This window comes from Ctenopharyngodon idella, chromosome 17 (assembly GCF_019924925.1).
Source record: "Ctenopharyngodon idella isolate HZGC_01 chromosome 17, HZGC01, whole genome shotgun sequence".
NCBI classification, from domain to species: Eukaryota; Metazoa; Chordata; class Actinopteri; order Cypriniformes; family Xenocyprididae; genus Ctenopharyngodon; species Ctenopharyngodon idella.
In genome coordinates, this window is record NC_067236.1 from 338,247 (window position 1) to 364,718 (window position 26,472).

The following is a 26,472-nucleotide window of genomic DNA, read 5'->3' on the forward strand; positions in this document are numbered from 1 at the left end:
TCTGCCCGGCCCTGATGGCCGCGTATTCCGATGTGTTTGTGCAAAGTTTCAAGAGTTTTCGAACATGTTAAGGGCCCCAAAAGTGCCAAAAACATAGAAAAAAATAATAAAATAATAATAAAATAATAATAATAATAAATATAGCTGCAAGCAGCGATGGCGGGCCCAAGCACGGTGGCACCGCCACTCCAGTGGCTTCAGGGCAACTGTGCACGGCGGGCAATAGGCATTTAAAACGGTTAAACAAAAAATGACTATTTCAAAGTCATTTGAATACACCACATTTACTGCTGCAGTTGGTGCCCATATGATCACACACACACACACACAAACACAAACACAAACACACACACACACACACAGAGAGAGAGAGAGAGAGAGAGAGAGAGAGAGAGAGAGAGAGAGAGAGAGAGAGAGAGAGAGAGAGAGAGAGAGAGAGAGAGAGAGAGAGAGAGAGAGAGAGAGAGAGAGAGAGTGTGAGACTGAGGGGGATAGGACAGAGAGAGAGAGAGAGAGAGAGTCTGAAAAATCCACATTCAAACCAAAATAGCTGACTTCCTGTTGGTCGGAGCTAATGACTGTAAATTAGAAAGTTGTCCAGCTTAATGAGAACAATATGTGTACCGAGTTTGGTGACTATAGGTAAAAATAACCCCCCCTCTTTTGTCAAAAGGTGGTGCTACTGAGCCCCTCCACCACGCCCGTTTCTAAGGCTTTGTCCATGTCTACTGGTCTACAATATTGATGTGTGTCGAGTTTCATGCAATTTGATGCATGTTAAGAGCCTCAAAAACACTAAAGAATATTATTAAAGTTTGACATGTTGCCATGGCAACAATATTTAAGATATCACAAATACATTCACAGGTCTACATCTGCCATGTTTTGACATTATTCTGATGAAGTTTGAAGCAAATCGGGTGAAAGTAAGAGGGTGATCTTAAAGCAGTTTGAAAGTGACACACTTCCTGCTGCCGGTTGGTGGTGCTATAACTTCGACTCACAATAGTCACATCCATGTGATCAGCCTCCTACAACGAACACACAGCTGAAGTTTCATAAAAATCAATCAATATATGCAGAAGTTATAACACATTTAGTGTTTCCCTTTTCTTGCCATAAATCCGTTGCCTCGCCACGGCCAAACCTTTCGAGATATCAAAAATCCGCTGGCAATTTTTCAACATCAGTGTCTTGACTTCATGCTGACCGAGTTTGGTGGTGATCGGATTATTCACCTAGGAGGAGTATATCAAATTCCAGAGCATGCGTTTTTCAAACAACCCATGATAACTGACTTCCTGTTGAGCTGGCGTATAACTTAGAGCACGTTCGGCCCGATAAGGTCTTTATGTGTAGCGAGTTTCATACTAATACATGCAAGCGTGTTTGATATATGGCCAAGTTTTTGGATCCTATTCAAGAGGGCGCTGTCAAGCCCCCCCCCCGCCACGCCCGGGTCCCAGCCTCTGCGGCGTCCTAATGGCCGCAGATTCCAATGTGTGTGCCAATTTTCAAGAGTTTTTGAGCACGTTAAGGCCCCCAAAAAGCCCTGGAAGGTTGAATAAATAAATAATAATAATCCTTAGGAGAACAATAGGCCCCAGCGCCTTAGTGGCTTGGGCCCTAATAATGATAATTAAAGCTGCAAGCAGCGATGAAAGGGCCCTCGTACCTGGGCTAACCGCCACCCGTTGGCCTTAGGAAAACAGTGAATAGTGGGCAACATGCATGTAAGTGAGTAAATACAGGAGAATTATGGCCAAGTCATTTCAAAGTGCCACACTTCCTGCTGCCAACAGGTGGTGCTTTGACCGTAAGGGAATATTGCGATATAGATGTGTTCAGGCCAGAAATATTATCAAACGTGTGAAGTTTGGAGCAGATTAAACATTGTATGCCTGAGTTACAACAACTTCCTGTTTCATGGTGTTAATCGCATACTTTAGCACTTAGCCAAGTGTTGCATGATTTAACATATTTCTAGCATGTTTGGTACTTTGTGGCATATTGAAATGTGTTTCTGGGAGTGAATTACAGTGTAAAGCATGTAATTTCCTGTTGCCATTTATCATTACTAAGGTCTTAAGATTAGACTGACAACATATGATGTTGATCTGGTTAAATCTCTATGAGGAGTTAATCACAGTGTAAAACATGTCATTTCCTGTTGCCCACAGGTGGCGCTATGACTGTAACTGTATATTGTCATGAAGATGTCTTCAGGTCACTACTCTAATAAAACATGTGAAGTTTGGGGCAGATCCGACATTGTATACCCAAGTTACAAGAACTGCCTGTTTCATGGCGAAACATCGAACTTTGTCAGGTCACTACGGACACGCCCTTCAGTGAAAAATCTAGATCTTCGCAATATAACGTCGCAAAAGCCTTTAGATTAGACTGACCAAATATGACATTGATCTGATTAAAGCTCTAGGAGGAGTTCGTTAAAGTACAAAGTCTGGAAATGGCAAAAAATGGCAAGTTAATTCAAAATATCTGACTTCCTGTTCAGTTTCAGATTTTGCTTCAAGAGACTTTTTTGTAGGTATTGGGCTGTTAAACGTGTGTACCGAATTTCAAAATCTACATGAAATGTAGAGCGAGGGGCACTTCATTAGGTGGCGCCATCAAGCCATTTTGCCCCGCCCAATTCTGAAACCCATAACAGACGTAAATTTTCACCACTTCTGATGCGTATGCAAAGTTTCATGAGTTTTCGAGCATGTTCAGGCCCTCAAAAATGCGATTCACTTTGGAGAATATTAATAATAATAAATATAACTGCAAGCAGCGATGACGGGCCCAAGCCCGGTGGCACCGCCACCCCGGTGGTTTCAGGGCAACTGTGCATGGTGGGCAATGGGCATTTAAAACAGTTAAACATAAAAGGTCTGTCAAATTCAGACCACATTTACTGCAGCAGCTGGTGCCTCTATGATCACAAACCACCATCGTAATCTGTCATGTTTGTGTTTTTCTCAGACAACCACTATAAAAATTCCAGAGCAAACTACCTACTGTCATTTGCGCAAACTCAACCGTACTCTGAGAAATCTAATCCAGTGTAATGTGAATTTCTGTGATTGCTGATGTTTTATTACCCTAACACTTCCCTAACACCCTAACACAGCTATTGTTTGCGCACCAATCTTATGCACCAAAATCATGCTTTCATTTAATTTCAGTATGGGTGGTATTTGATGTAAAAATAAAAATATTATAAAATTAATAAATAGAGCCAAATCACAGAACTTGCAAAGATGATTTTAATATCTGTCTCAGGTAAGAGTAAGGTACGTGTTTCTAGTCTAGTCTTGTCTGAATCAATACATGAAATCATAGTTGTCGGGTAATAAGAATTGTAAATCATGTCATTTAGAAAAGTATTCCTGTCCAAATAGTGATATAGTGTCATAGTTCAATTTTAAATGAGTGTGAAGTTATCATTTGCAGTGTGTTTTTATACTTTAACTAACTTAATTATCAAACTAATAATATAATACTATATTGTCAGTGGCCTACAAATAAACTGGCTTGAATAGCTGCTTCAGGTGTGTTTGATTAGGGTTGGCACTAAACTCTGAAGGACAGTGAGTCTGCAAGAAAAGGGTAAAGGACTGATCAAGGGGGTAAAACTGACAGACACACACACACACACACACACAGATAATGAGTGAGACTGAAGGAGCAAGGGGGAGGTGGAGGAAAAAAAAAAACATCTAAATTGTGACAAAGTAGTCTTTGATAAATGTTTAAATATACCTGCACATACAGTATAAAATAAAAAATAAATCATTGTTCCATGTATCTAAACTACTGCTCTATTGCTTGATTTATCCAACCCTGTTTAAAAATAGGTATATGCTGCCTTCTAGTTGTTACTCTATGAATGACATTTATCCATTTTTCAATCAGATATAATTAATCTGCCTATTTTTAACTCACACATGCTTTTTGAATAAAAAAAAAAAAAAAGAATAAAATGTGTTTATTTCAAACATTTGTATTATTCTATATATAAATTAATTGTGTATAGTGTTTTTTTATAGAAAATAAGAGTCATTCCATTTCCCTTTTTTGACATTACTTCAATCTATCACCATGGCAACACCGTTCGAGATATCCATTATCCATTCTCAATTTAACATCTTCAATGTCTTAGCACCATGGTAAAAAATGTTTGGTCTGAATCGAATAAACCCCCTAGAAGTAGTAGTTTAAAATTCAGAGCCTGTTTATTCAAAAAATCCACATTCAAACCAAAATATCTGACTTCCTGCTGGGCGGAGCTAATGACTGTAAATTAGAAAGTTGTCTGGCTTAATGAGACCAATATGTGTACCGAGTTTGGTGACTGTAGGTTAAACTAACCCCCCCACTTTTGTCAAAAGGTGGCGCTATAGAGGCCCAGCTCCCCGCCCGTTTCTATGGTTTTGCCCATGTCTACTGGTTGACATCTCTGATGTGTGTATTGAGTTTCATGCAATTTGAAGCATGTTAAGAGTCTCAAAAGCTTCCAAAACGAATATTAAAGTTTGATGCGTTGCCATGGTAACGGTGTTTGAGATATCACAATTCTTTTCAAAGGTCTACATCTGCCATGTTTTGACATTATTCTGATAAAGTTTGAAGCAAATCGGGTAAAAATAAGAGGGTGATCTCAAAGCAAGTTGAAAGTGACACTTCCTGCTGCCAGTTGGTGGCGCTATAACTTTGACTCACAATAGTCACATCCATGTGATCAGCCTTGTACAAAGAACACACAGCTGACGTTTCAAAATCAATCAATGTATGCAGATATTATAACACATTTCCTGTTTACCTTTTCTCGCCATAAATTTGTTGCCTCGCCACGGCCAAACCGTTTGAGATATCAAAAATCCGCTGGCAATTTTTCATCATCAATGTCTTGACTTCATGCTGACCGGGTTTGGTGGTGATCGGATTAATCACCTAGGAGGAGTATATCAAATTCCAGAGCATGCGTTTTTCAAACAACCCATAATAGCTGACTTCCTGTTGAGCTGACGTATAACTTAGAGCATGAAAGTTGTTAGGCCCGATGAGGTCTTTATGTGTATTGAGTTTCATACTAATACATGCAAGCGTGTTTGATATATGGATAAGTTTTCGGATCCCATTCAAGGGGGCGCTGTTGAGCCCCTGTGCCACGCCGGGTCCCAGCCTCTGCGGCGTTCTAATGGCCACAGATTCCAATGTGTGTGCCAATTTTCAAGAGTTTTTGAGCACGTTAAGGCACCCAAAAAGTCCTGGAAGGTTGAAAAAAATAATAATAATAAAATAATAATAATCCTTAGGAGAACAATAGGCCCCTGCGCCTTAGTGGCTTGGGCCCTAATAATAAACGGAGCAATTCCAATAGGGTCCTCACACCATCGGTGCTCGGGACCTAAATATAGCTGCAAGCAGCGATGGCAGGCCCAAGCCCGGTGGCACCGCCACTCCGGTGGCTTCACGGCAACTGTGCATGGCGGGCAATAGGCATTTAAAACGGTTAAACATCAAAGAACTATTTCAAATTCATTTGAATACACCACATTTGCTGCAGCAGTTGGTGCCCATAGGATCACTCACACACACACACACACACACACACACACACACACACACACACAGAGAGACAGAGAGAGAGAGAGAGAGAATTTTTTGAATTTTAAGTTCACCTTTATTTTTACAAAAAAAAAAACTATTACAAAAAAAATTCACAAATGAGTTACATAAAACCAACAAAAAAACTAAAACAAAAAACTTTTTTTTTTAAACCTCAAAACCAATTCATTTTCATACAGTGTGCATAATACTTCATTTAATCCCCATAATTCTATGAACTTTGCCAGAGATTCCACCAACTTGTAATATGCATACTCCACCCTCAATCGAGAAGCTACGAAACCTAAAAACATAGGCACAACACTTGTTGCCCCTTGCCCCAACATTCTGTTTTTTCTTGTCTTCCAAATGACCAGTTTTGCAGTGCCAGATAAAAAATTCATTAAAACCGACAAATTTTTCTTTTTAACTGAATACTTTGGCCCAAAAATGAACAATTGAAAAGAAAATTCTTCACCCAGAGACAAGAACCAATTACTTAATAAATCAAAAAGATTACCCAATCTTGAACACTGCACAAAAAGATGAAAACCTGACTCTGCCTCAGAGCAAAAGGGACATCCCACCCCAACACTAGGATTGAGGTGTACCACATGTCTGTTTGTAGCTATTATCCCGTGTACAATCCTCCACTGGAGGTCACCTGTCCTCTTGTCAATCGGACGTTTGTACAGGGTACGCCAGCAGCCTTTAGGGGAAGAGTCAGTTCCAAAAAACTGTGTCTAGCTTGTTGAAGAAACTCCATTAAAAAATTGCATGTTGGAAACTTTAACACATATCAAGTAAAGAGATTTCTTTCCAGCAGATTCAAAACTTTCCAGAACTGGCGTCCTCAGAGACAATAAACAGCTTTCATCTTCCACCCAGTCTTCCACAGCTGCACTTACAATGATTGAGGGAAAGATATAACCATGCCCCTCCACCCATTCATTTAGGACAGCTTGGTTTTTCAAAAAAACTTGATAATCTGCTCTCAAGTCCTTGAAAATCTCTGCCATGCACTGTAAAAAATGGATCGATTTCACACCACTTCTTTGGCTCAAATCTTGCACATTGTAGCTTATTACACCCAGTTGCTGACAGTCGTGCTTGCACATTTTCAGAAGACAACAGTCTTGAAGGTAAAAAGGGGTTCAAAAATAATGGCTCCTCTAATAACCAAAACCCAGCAGGTGTATTAGATGGTCTTGATACAACAAAAACCTTCCAGGCCTCCAGCACAGATCTATAAAAGGGGGATAGATCCACCATTTCAGTTTTTTTCAGCTGCATTAAAAACAAATGTTTATCAAAGTTCATTCCACCTGCTATCCTTAAAAGAGCTGTTGCAGTGTCCATCCAGGCAGAGTTTTTGTTGTACAATAGTCTTTGAGCTGTTTGTAGTCGAAAAGCCATTATCCTAGACTTGATATCCACCAAGCCCTGCCCCCCTTCTTGTACTGGAAGATACAAAGCAGCTGATCTAATCCAGTGTTGTCCTGACCAGAAAAAAGTAACCAGCCTCCTTTGAATACTTTGAATTAATCCTGTAGGTGGCTGCTGTACACTCAGTTTATGCCAAAGATTAGAAGCCACTAAATTATTAGCGACCAAAACTCTTCCCCTGTAGGACAACTGGGGTAGCAACCATTTCCAGCGAGACAATCGGGTACACACTCTTTCCTCTAAACCCTCCCAATTTAACTTTTGAAACTCACTTAAGCCAAAATAAATACCTAAAATTTTTCCATATAAGATCTCCTGGCAACCGTGGAAGATTTTCAAAAGAAAACTGTCCTGCCCAAAAAGCCTCACTTTTATCCCAGTTAACTTTAGCCGATGAGGCTTTTCATACACATTAACTGCATTAACCAGAGCCTTATTATCTTTCTCATGATTAACAAAAACAGTCACATCATCAGCATAAGCACTCACAGTAATATTTGAACTCTGAGATAACCCAGGAATAATAAAACCAGACAAAGTTTTACGTATATTAAAAAGAAGAGGCTCAATAGCAATGCTATATAATTGCTCTGATAAAGGACAACCTTGTCTAATACCTCTTGAAACTGGGATTGGCCGGCTTAACCCACCTCCCACTTTCACAATACAAGCAGCACCTGTATACAGTAATTTGACCAAGTTTAAAAAATGTTCACCAATACCAAAAGCTTTTAAAACATTAAAAAGATAACCATGATCAATCCGATCAAAAGCTTTTTCTTGGTCTAAAGAAATTATACCAACTTTCATTTCAAGACCTTTACAAATGTCTAAAGTGTCCCGAATTAAAAACAAGTTATCCATGATCATTCTCTCTGGAATACAATAAGTTTGATCTTTTTGTACAATTAAGTTTAGATATTTTTTAAGTCTGTTAGCAAGACACTTAACAAAATTTTATAATCAGTGGTCAATAATGCAACAGGTCTCCAATTTTTTAAAAGAGATAAATCCCCCTTTTTTGGTAATAAAGATAAAACGGCACATTGACAGGATATAGGCAAAAAAACATCTTTGCTGCATTCACAGAAAACCTCATACAGGTTTTGCAGCAGTGAGTTCTTGAAAAGACAGCTCAGTGTCCAAGGCAGTCTTAGAGTCTATTTGAGGCAAGTCTTGAATTAGCTGTTCAGCACAATCAATATCACAATGATCAGCAGTATACAAGCTGGAATAAAAAGTCACTGCATGAAGCCTCATCTCAGCGATATCACTGGTTACCCTCCCATCAGGAAGATGAAGACAAGCCATTTGTTTCTGTTGTGCCACTTTGTGTTCTAAATTAAAAAAATAAGCACTAGGGGCATCCATGTCATTAACAGAGACAAACCGAGACCTTACAAGAGCTCCCTTCACCCTCTCATTCAAAAACAAACCCAATTCTCTTTTTTTTTCTTGCAGGTTATTGAGCAAATTAGGATCATATCTATTTATTAGATCCACCTCCATATTTGATATATCCTTCTCAATTAACTGAATAGTTTCTCTTAATTTGTTAGTGGAATTAGCAGTATGTTGCAGACAAAACAATTTAATATTAATCTTCCCTATTTCCCACCACTGTTTTAAATTTTCAAAAGTGTCTTTACACAATCTCCACTGCTGCCAAAACGTTTTAAAATGTTTACAAAAATTAATATCCTGAAGCAGTTTAGTGTTAAAATGCCAATAAGAAGACTTTTTTATACACTTGGACATACTTATAGTTAGAGAAACCAGATGATGATCTGTGAATCCTACTGGAATGATTAAACAATCAATAATCCAACTACTAAAATGATTAGACACATAGATCCTATCCAGTCGAGCAGCACTAACTCTATTATCCATCATTTTAATCCAAGTATATTGTCTCACTTGTGGATGTTTAATCCGCCACATATCTAAAAGATCTGTTTCTTTGATTATTTTCGATAATTGAGATGCAGACTGAAAATGAGGTTCCTCATTAGTACGATCAATAGTAAAATTTTCAGTACAATTTCAATCACCTCCCATAATTATATTTCCATCAGAACACTGATTTAAAACATTACTTAACAGAAAAAAATAGCTCGTTCATGCCCGACAGTAGGTGCATACACATTTAAAAAATAAAAAAGGACCCCTTCAATATTAGCTTTCACTACAACAAGTTTACCATTTACAGGTTCCTCTGTTTTTAAAACATCAACTCTTATATCTGGAGAGAACAAGATTGCCACCCCTGCACTCACATTTGTTTTATGACTAAGTACATACTGCCCTTTCCACCATATTCCCCAGTCAACTTCGTCAACTGTATCACTATGTGTATCTTGAAGGAAAATAACATGTAAATTTTTTTGCTCTATTGTTTCAAAAACCAGAGCACGCTTATGTTCATCCCTTCCACCATTAATGTTAAGTGAGCCAACCCTTAATACTTCCATAAAAAAAGACTGGAAGAAAGAGCAGACAGGCTGAAAGGAGCAGAAAAAAAAAGAAAAAAAAAAAACACCATGTGATGCATGGAAGGTCAATTACAGAGATAATTTTAACTTTCTATTTTTCTCTGTTTTTCGATACTTTCTCACTGCAGTTAAGTGCTTCTTTAAACAGAACCGCTTCTTTTCACTCAAAAGATCAACCCCCACGGTCTTCTGAAGAAAAGTAACTGACTTTACAAACTTATCAACAGAAAAAATTCTCTAACATCAACCTGCTTTCCAAAAGTATTATCTAGAAACTGATCGATTTCCTCTAAAGTATACAATGAGAAATACTTCTGAGGATCTTGAGAGTTCTCTTCAAAACCACACTGTGAGCAGGAGTCTATATCCTGCACGGAAACAGACTCATCTGACAAAGCATCCTCTGCTGTCATCTGTGAATCTGTTCGACTCTTCTCTATCACACCCATGCTGATCAGCACTAGTACTTGGCAACACATTCTCATCACATTCAATATCCTGTTTAACCACTAAATGCTCTTTACCCTTAACAACATTATCATCGACATCAGTATTTGAACTTGTTGCAGCTACCACTGGTATCACTGAAGTATTCACCTCTACATTTAAATCCGTATTAATCTCTGAATGTCTCACCTCCATGAGGCCTGAGATCTCCTCCTGACCTTGTGCAGAAGTAGCCTGAGCATCAGCCTCTATCCCCGGGCCAATGTTTTCCTGTCCGCGATCTTTATGCGGGCACACCTGCCGTTTATGGCCTACATCACCGCATTCAAAACACCGCAAATTCCCAGTAGTCGCATAAATCATATATGATCCTCCTTCATGCTTCACACGAAAAGAGACGTTAAGTGTACGATCTGGTGATTCTAAAAACATGTAAACCTGCCTCCTAAAAGACATATCCTTCAAAGCTGGGTTTTTACATCCCAGAGAAATCGCTCTAAACGGACTCGCAATCTTCCCAAACCGCAATAATTCACACTCTAATATGTCATCAGCAATGAACGGCGGCACATTTGAAATTCTACTTTGCTAGAAGCATTATGTAGCGGCGTAACTTGCACCAATTCATCTTTAATGACAAGCCCCGTTTCAATCACGATTAACAAGATGTTGTTGTTTCAGAAAAACAACCACGGCTTTATTCATTCTAGAAGCAGAGGAAATATTCTCATGGCCTACCTTCTCTCCAACCGCAACTAGAACATCCTCCACCATTACTCCGTCCTCCGCCATGCACCTAAATCCATTGCGCAGAGAAATGGATGGCGTCTCCACGTGGAACGCCATCCTCCTATCCTCTTACACAACTCCCACTTTTTTCACAAAAATTAAACTACTTTGGTAATTAAACTACGGCTTTGGTGACTGTAGGTAAAAATAACCCCCCCCACTTTTGTCAAAAGGTGGCGCTACTGAGCCCCTCCACCACGCCCGTTTCTAAGGCTTTGTCCATGTCTACTGGTCTACAATATTGATGTGTGTGTCGCATTTAATGCAATTTGAAGCATGTTAAGAGCCTCAAAAACACTAAAGAATATTATTAAAGTTTGGCATGTTGCCATGGCAACAATATTTAAGATATAACAAATACATTCACAGGTCTACATCTGCCATGTTTTGACATTATTGTGATAAAGTTTGAAGCAAATCGGGTAAAAAAAAAAAGGGTGATCTCAGAGCATTTTGAAAGTGACACACTTCCTGCTGCCAGTTGGTGGCGCTATAACTTGTGACTCACAATAGTTACATCCATGTGATCGGACTCCTACAACGAACACAGCTGAAGTTTCATAAAAATCAATCAATGTATGCTTAAGTTATAGCACACTTCCTTTTTCCCTCTTCTCACCATAAATTTGTTGCCTCGCCACGGCCAAACCATTCGAGATATCAAAAATCCGCTGGCAATTTTACATCCTCAATGTCTTGACTTCATGCTGACCGAGTTTGGTGGTGATCGGATTAATCGCCTAGGAGGAGTATATCAAATTCCGGAGCATGCGTTTTTCAAAAAACCCGTAATAGTCGACTTCCTGTTGGGGTGGCGTATAACTTAGAGCACGAAAGTTGTTAGGCCCGATGAGGTCTATATGTGTACTGAGTTTCATACTAATACGTGCAAGTGTATTTGATATATGGACCAAGTTTTCGGCCTTTGTTCAAGGGTGTGCTGTCGAGCCCCCCTGCCACGCCCGGGTACCAGCCTCTGCAGCGTCCTAATGGCCGCAGATTCAAATGTGTGTGCCAATTTTCAAGAGTTTTTGAGCATGTTAAGGACCCCAAAAAGCCCCGGATGACAGAAAAAAAATAAAAATAAAATAATAATAATAATAATAATAATAATAATAATCCTTAGAAAAACAATAGGGCCCTGCGCCTTAGTGGCTTGGGCCCTAATAATAATAATAATAATCCTAAAGAAAACAATAGGGCCTTCAGCCTTTGGCTTTGACCCTAATAATAATAATAAGGGGATCAAGAGGGCCCTGCGCCATTAGTGGCTTGGGCCCTAATAATCCTTAGAAAAACAATAGGGCCCTGCGCCTTAGTGGCTTGGGCCCTAATAATAAACGGAGCAATTCCAATAGGGTCCTCACACCATCGGTGCTCGGGCCCTAATAATAATCCTTAGGGGATCAAGAGGCACCGGTGGCACCGCCACCCCGGTGGCTTCAGGGCAACTGTGCATGGCGGGCAATGGGCATTTAAAATGGTTAAACATGAAAGGTCAATGTCAAATTCACACCACATTTACTGCAGCAGCTGCTGCCTATATGATCACAAACCACAACAGCCACATTCATGAGATTTAAAATTGAAAATTTATGTCATTTAAAATTTCATGTCAGAGAATGTCATAGGTCCCTTTGAAATGAGTGCAAAGTTATCTTTTGTAGCTCAAAATTTTCTAAGTCTAAGTCCAGTGTTAATCTAAGTATAATACAGACAGTCAATAGTAGACAGTAACATGTTTTAAAGGCTGCTGTCACTAAGACCTAATGGACGGAGACAATATGCTGTTACACATGCTGTTCACATTCATATAACAGGGCTCGACAATAAGGACTGCCCGATGGCCCGGGGCCAGTGTGAACGACGCTCTGGACAGTAGGCAGAACTGTCACTTGCCCAATCGGGCCAGTGCTTTAGGGTGTGCAATATATATCGTCTATGATATTGTAATTGTTGATTTAAACGATCTGAAATTATCGAGTATGTCCCTCACTTTACAAAAACACACCCATTGAGTGCACGCATGCACTATGTGACATAGTCTAGTAGGTTAGACTAGTGCGCATGCATATTTAGAGTGTAAGTATTCACTGCGTGATTTAGTCTATTAAAATGCATTTAGAATGCATCAGAATTCAAGGGGCAAAAATATCCCTGTATATCTTTTATAATTTTTATTATTTAATATAGTTAACCAATATTAAACAAAGAGTGCCGTTTTTCCCCAAATATCAGCACAATTACAAATGTGATATTGATTTTATACAGCGTACAGTTTAATGAACAAGAACTTAATATCAAGTGACTTACATTTTAGACACCAAATCGCCTGTTTCACTCTATTTCGCCTACGAAAATAGTTCCAAAGTCCACAGAATGTTTTGCGTCTCTGAGCAACGCTTCCTGAATGAATCAGCCGTTTGAATGAATCGGTTGAATCTCAATGACTCGCTCATTAACAGGGACTTGCTGCCACCTACTGGCGGGTTTAATTTCAAGTTTAAAGTGTCTTTTCATTTTTAAAATTATTTCAAATAACAGTATTTAACGTTTTATATTTTCAACATTTCAAAACATTATTCATGCATCTGTAACTGCTCTTGACTGATTAACTTTAATAAAGTTTAATCTATGGTTATATAGTTATACATTAGATTACAATTTCTGTACCTGAAAATCTCCTGTTCAAACCTACATGAAAAACTTGAAAAGTACAGTTTATTTAATTTAGTTTGTTCTGTTGTATTTATTTTTGCTATTACTCATAATTTGATTATTTGTTACTATTTTATTACTTACAGTTTATTTGTCTAACAATATTTAAAATTTAAGTGAGTTAATCTAGTAGTTTTGGTGTCATAATCCTATTTATTAAGGTTACATGTATCAAAAACAACAAAAACAATAATTAGGCTTTTTTATAGGCCCATTTTCTTTTCTTTTACTTTATTAATTTTTTGTTGTGGGGCTAGTGAAAATTTTGGCAGGGCAAGTAAAAATTTGAACCACTAGCCCAACCGGGCCAGTAGAAAAAAATCCTTAGCGTTGAGCCCTGCATAACCAACGCGAATATATGCCAAGACGGGCATTTTGACATAACTGTGTGTGTATTTGAACGTTTATGTGTAATAAACCTCGAAAATTTAACACTCACGAGAGGCAGCTATGTGTGTGCCCTTTGGTTGAGAGCGCACTGACTGAAGACGGTCTCTCAGAGAGCGCGCGGTTTTTTCTCTCTAGGACATAGCTTACATTTTACCGTAATGTTCTTGCCTACCTGTGTCAAAAAGTGAAGTAATTGGATTATTTCCATTCTGCAAAACTGCCACTCGCTTCTGCCGACATCTTTAGACAGCGACTACGCAGCCAACTGGTGCGCTCAACTGCACTACAGCTAACGATTTTAAAGAGGCAGCGTTCACTTTTACCTTTAGATGACAAATTTAGATTTTAAATTCAATATTGATTTAAACAGAACTGTTGAACTAATTTACAGTATTTAACGCAAGTACATTATAAGTAACTGTAATTAAATTACCTAAAAATGAACAGTAATCCCTTACTTTACTTTTTCAGTGGATAAGTAATTTAATTACAGTAACACGTTACACCCAACACTGTATACAACTTTGTATAGAGTACACATCGGCATGACATTTACCCTCTTGAAAGTCGACTGCGAGTGACGTCACTTACCATACAAATACGGCCCATAGTATAGTCCTACCTCTGATGCTGATTGACAGGTTTCTGTGTAAGGCATCTGAAATTCAAATGCTAAATGAATTGCGATTGCGTTTGAGTTTTGGCAGGCTATATACGCGACGCAAAGAAAACGAAAAAGCAGACGTGGTAATTGAGATTGCTATTTAAATATGACAGGGTCATAACTCGTAAGACATGGGAAATACAGTTGCAAATGGACTTTGCTTTTCCATTTGAAATTTGGCAGTCATTGTGTGTTCGCGACAGCGAAAACGCAAAAGGTAATGCAAGATTTGCAATTGCGTTTGGATTATGTCACAGTTAATGCGTCTACATATGTAAACTCAATTGCAAAAACAATTTGCAATTCCTTTTGAAAATTGTCCGGAATATCCTTTCATACTGCACAGCGTCTTGTTGTCTTCAGAGCTTACTGTGGACTAATGTGTCCAAGTCATCACCGGTGCACTGTTGCATTTTTCCAGTTGCCAAAAAATGAAACTGCTACTTTCATTTTTGCAGTTAGAGCATTGATTTGTAGAGTGGGATAAGTTATTACATTTCTTACTAGGTCAGTTACAAAAAGAAAATACCTTGACGATCAAGCTTGTATCATTTTATTAACTCCATGTCATCATATACAGTCTCCTCCTCTCTGCTGCCATCTTGTTACTCCTAACTAGGTTAGGATACCTCTCCAGCACTCTTAAATAATTCAGGAGCTGAGACCTAAGGTGTTTCTCAATACCAAGTACGCAAAGTTCGGACTTGCAAGTTTGACTCAGGAGAACGGACTCCCGAGGATGGGAGGATGCAAGTTTGGTTATTCTGCAAAATGGTACAGCAGCATTCTTGATAGGGTCACTCAGCTCGTTCTGGCTCCTCCAGTTATCACTGTATGTAAATTTTAGTCAACAATAAAACGAAATGTGTTATAAAACACCACACTGCCTCTTTTCGTTTTCATTTAAAAAATCTTAAACAGTAATAGCCTCACAAATATGGTTCAGGCAACACGTTCATTGATTATCTTCACAGTATTTTTAACAAAACCCTGCCTCTTTTCGTTTACATTTTAAAAATATTAAACATATTAATATGTGGTTCAGGCAATATGTGCATACTCTGATTATCTTCACTGTAATAAAATGAAATATAACAAAACACAACCCTGTCTCTTTTTGTTAATAAACAATAATAGCCATTATAAAAGTATAAGCAAAAGGTATAAGAAGCTACAAATTAAGAAATAAAGCAAACAATTCAGTCAAACGTACAAAGTCAGTGCTCTAGTAGGCTACAACGGTAAAGTTAAATAGCTTAAATATATAATGTTTTGAAACTTCACTTTGCCCTCAACCAAAAAGATTTTCCAGGGAACAAATTATAGATTCATGAGACCAAAGATCACCCATTAGATATAAACAAGACGAATTATCTCTCATGTTTAACCACTACAAAGACATCAGAGCCAGCTGCAAACGTCAGAAGGAGTAGCCGAGGTAAGGTACTTGGTACTAGTGCAGCGACTGATGACGTTTCACAAGTCCCTAAGAACACAAGTGTTATGTATGAATAAAATAATAATTGTAATTTTAGTACGTAAGTAATGGGTGGAGTCACGTAGCGATGACGAAGTGATTTGCTCTGAGAATACAAGTGCAATGTGAGGATTAAAGACGCAAGTTCTTTTGTTCCTAGATTGTTATTTCTGACTATTCTTTAGTGTCCTCTGTCTTAAGTAAAAAAGGGAAAGACATGACAAAGTGGCGACGAGGATGTTTGAAAGAACCTCTGCGTGTGTGAACTGGTGAATAGAAGAGCAGTGAAGTGCTGGAAACAGCTGAACTCAGCGCAAGCTCGGTGCCTATGAATAGATACGAAATGACGATATGGCTGGCATCATAGGAAATATCGACAAAAATGTTGAACAATGGAGCTCATATACAGAGCGATTTGAATATTTCCTGCAGGCAAATGCCATTGAGGGTGAGAAGATTGTGCCTACTTTTCTCAGTGTGATGGGTGCAAAGACTTTCACTTTGCTACACAGTCTTGTACAGCCCGCGAAACCAGGTGAGAAAACTTATGCAGAGATTGTGGCAATGCTAAGTGCACATTATTCACCTAAATCGTTGGTGATAGCGGAAAGATTTCGGTTTCACAAAAGAAATCAGGAAGAGGGAGAAACTGTAACTATGTTTGTGGCTGCACTGAAGAAACTTTCCGAACACTGTGAATTCAGTGATGTTTTGAATGATACAATCAGGGACAGGCTTGTATGTGGATTAAGAAGCAAAGCCATTCAAAAAAAGACTGTTAAGTGAAAGTAATCTCACATTGCAGAAAGCCACTGAAATAAGTGTAAGCATGGAACTTGCTGCTAAAGAAGCACAGCAATTCAGTAACTCAGATAAAGTTCATAAATTGTCTGCTGACATAAACACATTCCAGAATTCTCCTGGTAAAGCACCTAAAAATGCAACATGTTATAGATGTGGCAAAGTCGGACATCTTGCATCCGAATGTTGGAGTAAAGAATTGGTGTGCCGAAGTTGTGGGAAAAAAGGCCACATAGAACGTGCTTGCAGAGGAAAACAAAAGACTGCAAAACAAATATTCAATAAAATGCCTGGCACATCAAAGAAAAAGAAGAATGTGTATACAACGCAATCAAGTTGACTCCTCTTTGGAGGAAGTTTCTATAAAAATTCTAGCCATGGAAGGAGACTCCAAAGGCTATTGCTATCAGATCAAAAGTTGAGACAGCTCTGGAAGAGCTGGTAACCACTAGAGTCATCGTACCAGTGAATAATAATTCCTTACATTTATATAGCGCTTTTCTGGGTACTCAAAGTGCTTTTACATACGGAAGGGGGAATCTCCTCAACCACCACCAATGTGCAGCATCCACCTGGATGATGCGACGGCAGCCATATTGCGCCAGAATGCCCACCACACACCAGCTTATTGGTGGAGAGGAGACAGAGTGATAAAGCCAATCAGTGTATGGGGATGAATAGGAGGCCATGATGGACACAGGCCAATGGGCAAATTTGGCCAGGATGTCGGGGTAACACCCCTACTCTTTTCGAAGGACATCCTGGGATTTTTAACGACCACAGAGAGTCAGGACCTCGGTTTAACGTCTCATCTGAAGGACGGTGCTTTTTTTTTTTTGACAGTATAGTGTCCCCATCACTATACTGGGGTGTTAGGACCCACACAGACCACAGGGTGAGCACCCCCTGCTGGCCTCACTAACACCTTATCCAGCAGCAACCTAGTTTTCCCAGGAGGTCTCCCATCCAGGTACTAACCAGGCTCAGCCCTGCTTAGCTTTAGTGGGCAACCAGTCTATTAGTGACAGGAAAAACGGAAGTGGAACATCCAGTAATCTGGATAGTACACTCCAGCGCCTAAAGGAATATGGCTTAAGAGTGAGAAAAGACAAATGTGAGTTTTTCAAGCAGTCTGTTGAATATCTTGGACATGTGATCGATGCTGATGGACTGCACAAGGCACCTTCAAAAGTAAGAGCCGTACTAGAGGCTCCAGCACCACAGAACGTCAGCCAGCTCCGCTCATTCATAGGTCTTCTGAATTGCTATGATCGATTCGTCAGTGGCTTAGCCACACTGCTGAAACCTCTACACCAACTTCTGTGTATTAACCAGTCATGGTAATGGACACAGCAATGTGAGACCACTTTTCAAGAAGCCAAGAAAGCTCTGGTAAAGTCTGGTGTGCTGACCCATTTTAATCCAAAACTCCCGCTGCAGTTAGCCTGTGATGCCTCATCCTATGGTGTGGGAGCCGTGATTTCCCACATCATGCCTTCAGGAGAAGAGAGCCCAATAGCATTTGCCTCGCACACTTTGAACAAAGTGGAAAGCAAGTATGTGCAAATTGAGCGAGAAGCTTTGAGAATAATTTTTGGTATTCGTTTATACTGCTGACTGATCACCGGCCTTTAACCACCATTCTTGGGCCGCACACAGGTATCCCTTCTCTGGCAGTGAGCCGAATGCAGAGATGGGCTCTGCTGTTATCAGCACACACATATGAAATTAGATATCGGAAGGCAGAGCTGCATGGAAATGCATATGGTCTATCAAGACTACCGTTACCTGTGACATGTACCAAGAGCAAGCAGAAAGACATTTTCTACTTTGAAAATGAGAAGGCCTGGCTTGCAGTCTCCGCTCTAATTCATCCCAAAGGTGCTCTGTCGGATTGAGGTCAGGACTCTGTATTGCTCCTGTCTGCCTCGCTGCTCAGAGTGGTTTGCGTCTGTAACTCCGTATAGCTTTGTTTTGAATCTGTTACTTTCATTCATTGTTGCTTATATTATCATTACCTTATATATAATATTGCCTACCGCATTAATCTGACGTCCCTAGCTTGTAATCTTTGAATCTAAATCGCTATTACAACGCGTTTGCATCTCGCTAGCTTGTTAACTTGTCATCAGTCTCTCGCGCGCGCATTTTCTTTTCAATGCGTTCATCAAACAGCTGTGGTAAGTCGGATCAGTCTACACACACGGTGAGTCATTTCATCCTCTCCTAGTGTTATATCGTGTTCTGTTTGCCACATGTTCAGTATAGCTTTCTCTGTCAGCGACGAGGGATTTACATGTCATAAATGTAGGGAAATAGTCAGGCTGACAGAGAAAATCTCAGAATTAGAGACATGCATCCAAACTTTAATTGAGGATAGTAAGAATGTAAGGGCTTCAGATACTGTTTTGGAAGCGACTAGCTTAGTGAACTCTGTACATTGTTCGGTTCCGGCTGTAGAGCCCGCGCAGCAGGGCACTTGGGTAACGATGAGGCGGCCTAGCCGCGGAAAACACCACTCTTCCGTTCCAATAAGAACATCAAACAGGTTCTCCCCACTCAGTGATACACCCACTGAGAATCCTGTTGAAAGTGCCCTAGTTATTGGCGATTCTATTACACGGAACGTGAAAATAGAGACACCAGCCACCATAGTCACATGTTTGCCGGGAGCCAGAGCACCTGACATCAAAGCAAATTTAAAAGTGCTGGCTAATGCTAATCGTAAATACTCTAAAATCATTATTCACGTCGGCACTAATGATGTTCGACTTCGCCAGTCGGAGATCACTAAAATTAACATTAAAGAGGTACGTGAACTCGCAAGTACAATGTCAGGAAAAGTAATCTGCTCTGGTCCCCTTCTTGTTCGTCGGAGTGATGAGATAGTTAGATAGTTAGAGATAGTCACTCAATGGCTGGCTGTCTAAGTGGTGTCCGCAGAATAATATAGGTTTCATAGACAATTGGAAAAGTTTTTGGGGGAGACCTGACCTGTTGAAAAGAGATGGTATTCATCCCTCCTAGGATGGTGCTGCTCTTCTCTCTAGTAATATGGCACATAGTCTTAGAGCTGAAACATGACAAACTGGGGTCCAGGTCAGGAAGCAGACATACTGGCTAAACCGACCGTCTGCTAGCTGCCTCACGTTACAGAAGTCAGATAATTCCCAACACATAGAAACTCTTACACCTAGATATTATCACATAGAGACTGTGTCTGTACCCCGAATTAGTAATGGTAATAGCACTAATTTAATGGTAAAAATTTAATTGATGTTCAACAAATAAAAATAGAGATAATACTGATAAACAAATGATAAAGCTTGGGTTGTTAAATATTAGATCCCTTTCTTCAAAAGCACTTATTGTAAATGATATTATCACAGACAATAATCTGGATTTGCTGTGTTTGACAGAAACTTGGCTAAAATCAGACGATTATATTACTTTAAATGAGTCTAGCCCTCAAGGTTATTATTATCGACACAATCCTCGTCAGAAAGGCAAAGGGGGAGGTGTTGCTGTAATTTATAGTAATATTTACAGTATTAGTCAAAAGTCTTTCAAATATAATTCCTTCGAAGTGATGGTACTTTATGTAACATTATGTAAGTTGACATTTGTGCTGGCTACTGTATACAGGCCACCAGGACACCATACAGTCTATATCAAAGAATTTGCTGATTTTCTATCAGAGTTAGTACTAGCTGCAGATAAAGTCCTTGTTGTTGGTGATTTTAATATCCATGTAGATAATGAAAAAGACGCATTAGGGTTGGCATTTACAGACATTCTAAATTCTATTGGCGTTAGACAACACGTATCAGGACCCACTCATTGTCGTAATCATACTTTAGATCTAATATTGTCACATGGAATCAACATTGATGCCGTTGAAATTCTGCAGCAGAGCGACGACATCTCAGATCATTATCTAGTCTCGTGTATACTACATTTAGTCAAGGCTGCTAAACTGCCTCCCTGCCATAAATATGGTAGAACCATCACTTCTACCACTAAAGATCGCTTTATAAATAATCTTCCTGATCAGTTTCATCGCCTTAGCATACCAGATAGCTTAGAAGACCTCGATGTTGCAACAGAAACTATTGCCTCTGTCTTTTCCAGCACATTAGACTCAGTTGCTCCTTTGCGTTTAAAAAAGATTAAGGAAATTAATCCAATGCCGTGGTACAATGAGCACACTCAGGCCCTAAAGGTAGCAGCCAGAAAAATGGAGCACAGCTTGAAGAAAACAAAACTAGAAGTTTTTCGCATTTCGTGGAGAGAGAGAATGATTGAGTACAGAAAGGCCTTAAAAACTGCTAGATCTGCCTATTTTTCAAATCTTTTAGGAGAAAATAAGCACAACCCTAAGTATTTATTTGATACAGTGGCTAAAGTAACAAGAAATAAAGCTTCAACTTCTGATGTTTCCAAAGAGCACAGAAGTAATGACTTTATGAACTTCTTTACTTGCAAGATTGACAATATTAGAGAGAAAATTATAACCATGCAACCGTCTACTACAGTATCGCGTCAGACAGTGCATTGTAGTGTCCCTGAGGAAAAATTCAATTCATTTACTGCTTTAGGAGAGGAAGAATTGTCTAAACTTGTTAAATCATCAACAACATGTACAGACAAGAACGCATATTGAGAAACGGCTCTAGTATTAACACTTAAGGCTGGAATACACTACATGACTTTTAAAATCTGAATGGATTTTCAAACAGCAGGCATCACACACTTGCCGACTTTGTAAATGGTTACAGAGAAAAGCTGGGCATCATACACTACACGACTGTGGATCACACACTACCAGACTTTAAAATTGTTCCAAACACAAACAGAAACACGTACCTCGTTGCCAGGAGACGCATGACAGGCGAAAAAAAACGCAGGAGATAAGATGACCCGAAGTAATGGAAGATACAAGCCAAGTGCATTTGGAGATGGACAGGTGTGTGTAGACACAGTCAGTATGGACTCAACAGATTACAACAGGAAATAGAAGTAAATGGTGTAGTTTTATCTATGTTGTTACCTTTAATATAAAGGTATATACTGTAATATACTGTTTACATTATGTAATATAATCACTCATTCGCAGCTATTGATGTTTTAATCCAGCTACTTATTCAGGATAGAGTGTAAATGTCAAGCCCTGGATAATGATGAATATTAACATAGCTAATAATGAATGAATCCGGATTTACCACAGAATGTGGTTTGCTACCTTTCTCAAGACAAAGCTAACAGTATAGGCTAGTACTTACTGAAGCAATTTTTCCTTCATGGTGGAGCTCCACTTAGTATTCTTCAGTGATTTTTCTGTATTAATGATAATTTCAGTATTTTTCAACCTGGAGCGACGTGAGCCGTATTGACCAAACTGTGTGACTTAACTGCCGCAAACAATTACTAAAGAAACGGCAGATTCTGTGTTTTCTCATACATTTATTTCATGTATGTCACACGCGAGCTCACGGCTCCATCTAGCGGCTGTAAGCAGTATATTATAGTGTCTCAACATGATCACTCGTCAAGCGCCAAGCTTGTGATCCGTGAGCTGGATGATGGTAAGTTTTTCCTTTTTATCGGTCTTGTACAGTCGTCTCCCATTTTTTCTCGATCTTTGTGACTTCGCACCCTTGATTTCCATTGTCTGGGCAACATATGACTGTATCATGTACTGTATTTATTAGCAACGCATATCATAAACTGATATGTGTTCTAAAATCGGCTTAAAATATCAAACATGGTTTTAAATTTTCCAACTGGATGGAATCAAAGTCTGAAGCTAAAAAAAATCGGAGTCTGTGACCATCATATACTACGCGATTTTCCATGAAATCTGTTAGCTCAAATCTGCAGACTGGCTCTGACTTTTGGCAACTAGCATCAACTTGTTCAGACTTTAAATTAGGGGGAAAATCGGGGGGGAAATCAGGGCATATTCGTGTAGTGTATTCCAGCCTTTAGGGACCTTTATGAATCACACTTATTCTTAAGTCTAGGAATAAGAGTAAAATTACATCATTTTTAGAATTTTGACACTTAAAATTCTACTCTGAGCAGTCTTATACATATGTCCCCTGATGTTCATTCATGTTCATTCTGTTATAGTAAAGAGGAAGGGATGATCACCTTCACTCGCACTCCACGCTGCTGCTTGAACTAAGGACGATCTCTTATGACGTCTATGACGCTTTGTTTCTTATCAAAAGTAACAAAACACATAGCTTATTGTGATTATTGGCGGTTAATGCTGGTTAGGCTACAATGCATTACTGTGCATGCCCCCTTCTAAATTGGATTGTGGATAGCCTGTGACTGACTGAATTCGTAGTCTGACTGTATGCACCAAACCGTGACGTCCATACCGTGACAGTTTGGGATGAATACATGTACCGTTACACCCCTATAAGCCACACAAACAATGCTTTATTGCATAGATAACAAAATATCAATGTAAGTGATCCTTAATTTAGTCACAAGGTCTTTTTTACTGAATGCACGTGTCCTAAAGGTGTAGTACACTACATTAACTACTGGCATGTCCAAATTCTTTTTTCTTAATTTTGAATAGTATACATATCTGTTGTTTTCTCATTTAAAACGAAATGTGTTTATGAAATGTTATGCTTTAAAAGCATGCTTGAGCTTTCTTTTCAGAGAAGAAAAAAATGTCAACTCACTTATCAGCAACAGGCTTGGCAATGGTCTCAAAGATTTCCTCTTGACTGGCTCTTTGGTCAAAAACCTTCTGAAACCTAAAGTGAAGAATTAGTGGAAATGGGTTGTTTAAAGATGAATAAATTCAAATTTTACTTTTACTTAAAGTTTGGTTGCATATCTATATGCCTAATCTGCTCTAAATCCATTTAACATGTTTCAAAACATCAGTTTTATCCAGCATTTTCATTCTTTCTTTTACTCCATCCTTAAACAAGAGATGTCCCAAGAGAAATAAGATAAAATGAAAATCAGCAGGAATATATCCTTCATATGCAAAATTAAACTTTATTAAGTTTGCAAGGATATTAATAGCACAGATCATGTTTGTGAAATTAACACTATAATTCCATAATATTAAATCTCTCTCCTTAATTTTTCTTCACATCACCTGAATTTGTAGTTTTCCCTCTTATTGTTGATAAAACCATCTGCCAAGTCTCTGGGAACCACAAACTCCAGACTACTGCCCTGCTCCTCAAAGTCCACAGAGTAGTCCTGTAAAGGGGATGTTTAAGCATGAGTACACATAATCTAGACTTGCTGGTCCAGACATAAGAAGCAAATGTAAGAATATGTCACATGAATATTACAAAAACCTCTGTGAACACAAACCCTCAAGATCTCTTCTGTGCAGCATCTATTTTACAGCGCTTTGAGATGCTACTTTTTAAAGGCGCTATAGAAAATAAAGTTTATTATTATTAAGAGTTAAAAGCATGTGTTTTCTTTCAAAATGTAGGTGCTGCAATGTCTAATGTCTTATTTATTGTAATTATATACACTGAAAAACTGGTGTAGGGTTTACTACTCCAATAATCATAGTCCAATAATATTAGTAATCCTACACCAGTTTTCACCAGTGTATATAATTACAAGAAATGAGACATTAGACATTGCAGCACCTACATTTTGAAAGAAAACACATGCTTTTAACTCTTAATAATAATAAACTTTATTTTCTATAGCGCCTTTAAAAAGTAGCATCTCAAAGCACTTCACAAAAAGATTAAACAAAAACATCAATTATACAAACAATACTTTAAAATAAGTGAGATATAAAAACAAATACCAAATAAGAACATACTATCAAATGAGAAATTTAACAATTTCAAAATAATCAAGTAAAAGCTACCCTAAAGAAATAAGCTTTAAGGGAAGATAAAACACTAAGGGATTCTGCTTGCCTAATCTGAGCAGGCAAAGAATTCCAAAGTCTAGGAGCAACTGAAGAAAATGCCCTATCACCCATAGATTTTAAACGGGTATGTGGAACGATTAAAAGGCCGGCTTCCGAGGAGCGGAGATCACGCACAGGTGTGTAGGGGGCTAAAAGCGCAGAGCGATAACGAGGAGCCAAACCATGCAAAGCTTTATAAGTAAGCATGAGAATTTTAAAATCAACACGAAATCTGACAGGGAGCCAATGTAAAGACTCCAAGAGAGGAGTGATGTGATCCCTTGTCCTGTTTCCAGACAGGATTCGAGCGGCTGATTTTTGAACTTTTATCAACTCTTTAGATAGATATTGAGATATAAAACGTAAATAACACGACTAGGCTATATGCAGATACAAGTGCTATGAGAATTGCACAATAGTTGCTGCACAGATGTAAGATTATATGTGGAAACCGACCAGTTGTTCAATACACAGTACACAACGCAATAAATAAATAAATAAATAAATAAAAAACTCACCGCGGTGGGTTTCTTCGTCGGTTTCACACGGGCAAAGATTTGAATCGTTTGTTTAACCATTGTTTTATGTGATATTTACGATGCTTTCATTTGTTTTTGTTTTGTTTTTTCATCCAACGGGCCCGTTTAGCTTCACACGTTTAATTCACTCCTTTCTTTTTATACTTCTGTGTACAGAGGTTGCTACGCGACCAGTGACGTAACATTTACGTCACCTGCCCGCCGGGACACGCCCCCTCAGTCAAACTGAATTGCAAAACATCTTGCAAAATGAATGGGTTTAGGGGAAACTGCGAAAACGGGAGTAAAACAAACTTTTATCTGCGTAAATTAAAGGCAGTTGGACTCGACACTGATACTTACAACTTACCAAAGAACCAGTGGTCCATGTACATTGGCATGTGGCCAGGAATCGGGTTTCCTGAAAGAGTAGACCTATGGCCTGTTGCATAAAGCCGGTTTCAGTTGCTACCCAGGTAAGTTCAAGATCAGTCTGAGCAAACTCTGTTTTTTCAGGCTTATGAAGGTGGATTGGTTTTTAGCGGGGTTCATTGCTATGGTAACTGGCGCTACACGGCTAACCTGCTCCAGAGCAGGTTTTATTCTGGGTTAGAGATCACAAACCCAAACTCGACCAATCAGCTGTGAGTAAAGTGACATGTATCTGATGCAATAAAGCCACTCCCCCTGTATCTCTCACTCCAAATTAAATCAGTTTATAGTGAAAACATTTTAGAGACAAAATTGCTCAACTTTTGCTGTTAATTATTCATTATATTTATATTAAATAAATTAAAATTATGAATAATTCATGACACATTCATATAATTAGGCCTGTTATATTAATTGACAATATTAAACTTTGCTTTTAAATTAAAATAAATATAATACATGCACAATATATAAAGCTTTTAAACAGATTAAGCTTGCATGTATTCTTTTGAGCTCTTTGTGAAACTATATAAATTATTTGGTCTATTTGTTTGATTCATATGCATTGCTATAGTCAGATATTTTTTTTTCTTCAGCTGCCTACTCAAACTTTCACTGCATCAGTGTTTATTCCTGCTTTGTAAATGTGTTTAATTTCATATTTTTCAGAACGATCTCTTAATCTTCGGAAGAGACATGAATTGCGCGGCTCTCTCACGAGAAGTGAATCAAACTGACGTTTTCTTTGTTCCGTGTGATTG

General features: G+C 38.8%; 1 protein-coding gene across 3 annotated transcripts in view; it reads right to left on the bottom strand.

The window, feature by feature from the left end:
* The window catches only part of kif6 (kinesin family member 6), a 204,618-nt gene extending 179,159 nt beyond the window's left edge, over nucleotides 1–25,459 (bottom strand). For all 3 annotated transcript variants that reach the window (XR_007925896.1, XM_051867843.1, XM_051867844.1), the window contains exons 1-3: nucleotides 25,280–25,459; nucleotides 23,973–24,079; nucleotides 23,545–23,619 (exon numbers count right to left, since the gene is read on the bottom strand). Coding sequence is in view for 2 of the 3 variants with exons in the window: in XM_051867843.1 (XP_051723803.1) it covers nucleotides 23,545–23,619; nucleotides 23,973–24,079; nucleotides 25,280–25,339 (242 nt within the window). In the remaining variant the exon portion in view is untranslated. The remainder of the gene's footprint in view (nucleotides 1–23,544; nucleotides 23,620–23,972; nucleotides 24,080–25,279) is intronic.
* Nucleotides 25,460–26,472: the final 1,013 nt, after the last annotated feature.